Source organism: Electrophorus electricus, chromosome 6 (genome assembly GCF_013358815.1).
Source record: "Electrophorus electricus isolate fEleEle1 chromosome 6, fEleEle1.pri, whole genome shotgun sequence".
In the NCBI taxonomy this organism is placed as follows: Eukaryota; Metazoa; Chordata; class Actinopteri; order Gymnotiformes; family Gymnotidae; genus Electrophorus; species Electrophorus electricus.
The window spans coordinates 28,312,034-28,314,533 of NC_049540.1; the positions used below are offsets into that span (position 1 = coordinate 28,312,034).

General features: G+C 50.0%; 1 protein-coding gene across 1 annotated transcript in view; it reads right to left on the minus strand.

Moving 5' to 3' along the window:
• Positions 1-2,500, minus strand: part of LOC113586287 (macrophage mannose receptor 1) — a 10,926-nt gene that overhangs the window by 1,399 nt on the left and 7,027 nt on the right. The window contains exons 16-21 of the mRNA XM_027024291.2: positions 2,432-2,500; positions 2,167-2,288; positions 1,922-2,073; positions 1,327-1,532; positions 813-987; positions 1-117 (exon numbers count right to left, since the gene is read on the minus strand). The exon at positions 1-117 is cut by the window's left edge and continues 105 nt beyond it; the exon at positions 2,432-2,500 is cut by the window's right edge and continues 45 nt beyond it. Coding sequence (XP_026880092.2) covers positions 1-117; positions 813-987; positions 1,327-1,532; positions 1,922-2,073; positions 2,167-2,288; positions 2,432-2,500 — 841 coding nt within the window. The remainder of the gene's footprint in view (positions 118-812; positions 988-1,326; positions 1,533-1,921; positions 2,074-2,166; positions 2,289-2,431) is intronic.

The following is a 2,500-nucleotide window of genomic DNA, read 5'->3' on the forward strand; positions in this document are numbered from 1 at the left end:
ATGAGCCGTTGTTGGTGGTAACCATCTCCACGCAGTTCTCCCGGCCTCCGTGGTTATTCGGCTCTCCGAAACCCCAGTTGGTGTGGGTGACGGGCGAGCCGTCACTCCACACGTAACCTAGCAAACCAAGGATGCAATTCTTTATGGGAAAAACCCAGTCAATACCGCACAGAGTACAGACTGGCACAGAGGTGTTAACCAAGCCTGGTGCTGGAAACGCTCCCCCTTCTTGTAGAGAGAGCACTCCACGCAGCTGGATCCGACATGCAGACATCCATCCGATGGCCGGATTAACCGGATCCATCCGATGGCTTTGTTCAGCCGGAGTTAAAGTCTGCAGGACTGTAGATCTCCTGGTGTCTTGAACTCCACTGCTCGAGCCGATACAGAGTGTCCCGTGTGCCGTGATGTCTGTCCGGGAGCTCTTTAGGATTAGGTGGAGCTGTGCAGCAGCGCGGTTGTTAAAACGTCAAAGACCTGCTGCGGTTTTGTATCAACCAACTGATTTTGTTTGTTAACTCATTAATTGACTCTACCTGCTTTCCTGAGCTAATTAGCAACTCCAGTTATCTGGAATAAAACCCTGGACAGCACGTTAACTTTCTACCCACCTGTGGTGTGGGACTAACCTGCTAAAACAGCAAGGGACTGACTCTGAACACAACATAGGGCAGCGTGGCAAACTACAAGACAGCGCATAGCGTGCATAACGCTCCATGGTGCATTCTGGGAGAACGGTTCACTCTCCCGTTTACATGGCTGAGGCACGCCGCAAGGACCGGCATGCGAGAAGGAGGCGGGCGGTGATGTACCTCCTTCCAAGGGGTTCTCGCTCAGGCCAATCCACAGCGTCCTGCCCTTGGTGTACTCGGCCATGAAGATCTCCTCGTCAGCACTGTGGATGCTGACTAGGTGGGCTCCCCTTGCAAAGCAGTCTTCCAGCGCTGCCGACCAGCTCTTCTTGTGCACGTAGTCCACCGTGAACAGCTAACGGGTGAGGGAGACATGCACACAGACCCACACACAGACTAAAACATGTATATAAAATTGTTGAAGTCAGCTGGGTTTCTTAAACTGGTGTTTTACACATATCCTTGGAGAACATCTTTGCAACAAACAAAAACCAATTTTTCTTCTGACAGGTAATCACGCGGATCCGTTAAAACGGCCGCAGTCCGGGATCACGTAAGACAGATGAGGACTGCTCACGATAAGAACCACCGCGATTTGTCAGCGCATTTCCTTTGTCCATCACAGCCATGAATGCTCTTGATGAGGCAGGGTCTAGCATAACAGGGAAGCATGCATCACATGGCCTGCTCTCACCCTGTAGCACTGCCTGTAGTGTGACTTTCCTGACCAGCCCGGCGCACACCCTTGAACAGGGGGCGGGGTTGGCGCACGTGTGGGCGGGGACATGCCATCTCTAGGCAACTCGCAAATGAAGGGGTGGGACTCCTCACACTGCCTGTTCGTCCAGAAACCAGCAATTGGTTTGGTTGTCATGGTGACACAAGGGCCTGCATGGTTATCTGATAATGACAAAGAAACCATTTAATCTGGATGTAACCTGAGGCACTGCATCTTAAAATGTTGAAATGTTTAAAACATGTTTAATCCTTATGTGAATATATTTGCATGTATTGTTATATGAACTATTATATTTGATAACAAATTTCTCTCTAAAGTAACACATGCTAACATAACACTTGAACTCTTGAAGAGTCAGATTATAAAACTGGTTGCTTTGTAATCTGAAGATGAGGGACAGATTACCAGGATGGGTGATCTGAGGGGCATATTATCGGGTTGGTTTGTCTGTAATCTGAGGCTGAGGGGTAGATTATTCGTATGGTTTGTCTGTAATCTGAGTCTGAGGGGTGGATTATTAGGATGGTTTGTCTGTAATCTGGCATTTTACCAGGCTGATTGCGGTCCCAGTGGGAGTAGAGGAGCAACTGTCCGTTGTCCCAGAAGTAATCCACGCCTGCCGATTCACCCTTCGCCCTCAACCCCATCCACCAGTGGCCCGAAAACCTGCTCATGGATGCGGTGAAGTGCGCCTGCTCGTACCTGTCCATGCCGTGAGCCAGGAGAGGTCAGGAGAGGTCAGCATGTTATTTCATGATCACACACACATACGCACTTACATACACAAGCACTTACAAGTCCCCAATATGCAGGAGACTGCTGTCTTTGTCTTTGACTTCACAGAATTCCTTTGCCTCGACACGGGCCATTGGTGTCTCCTCATACCAGTAACAAGAGTACTCAAAAGCATCCCAGCCCTGCAAAACACCCCCCCAACACACACACGCACAGGTAGACCCAGGTCTAACAGATCCTGAACATATATAATCAGTGGCTAGAGCTTTCAGTAAAGCCAAAGACGTGGCCCGAGGTCAGTGTGGCATGTAGAGCCCACACCCACCTGCGGGCAGCCGTAGACGGTGGGTTTGATGGAGGCCAAAGGGTAATGACCTTTGGCCATTTTGCAGAT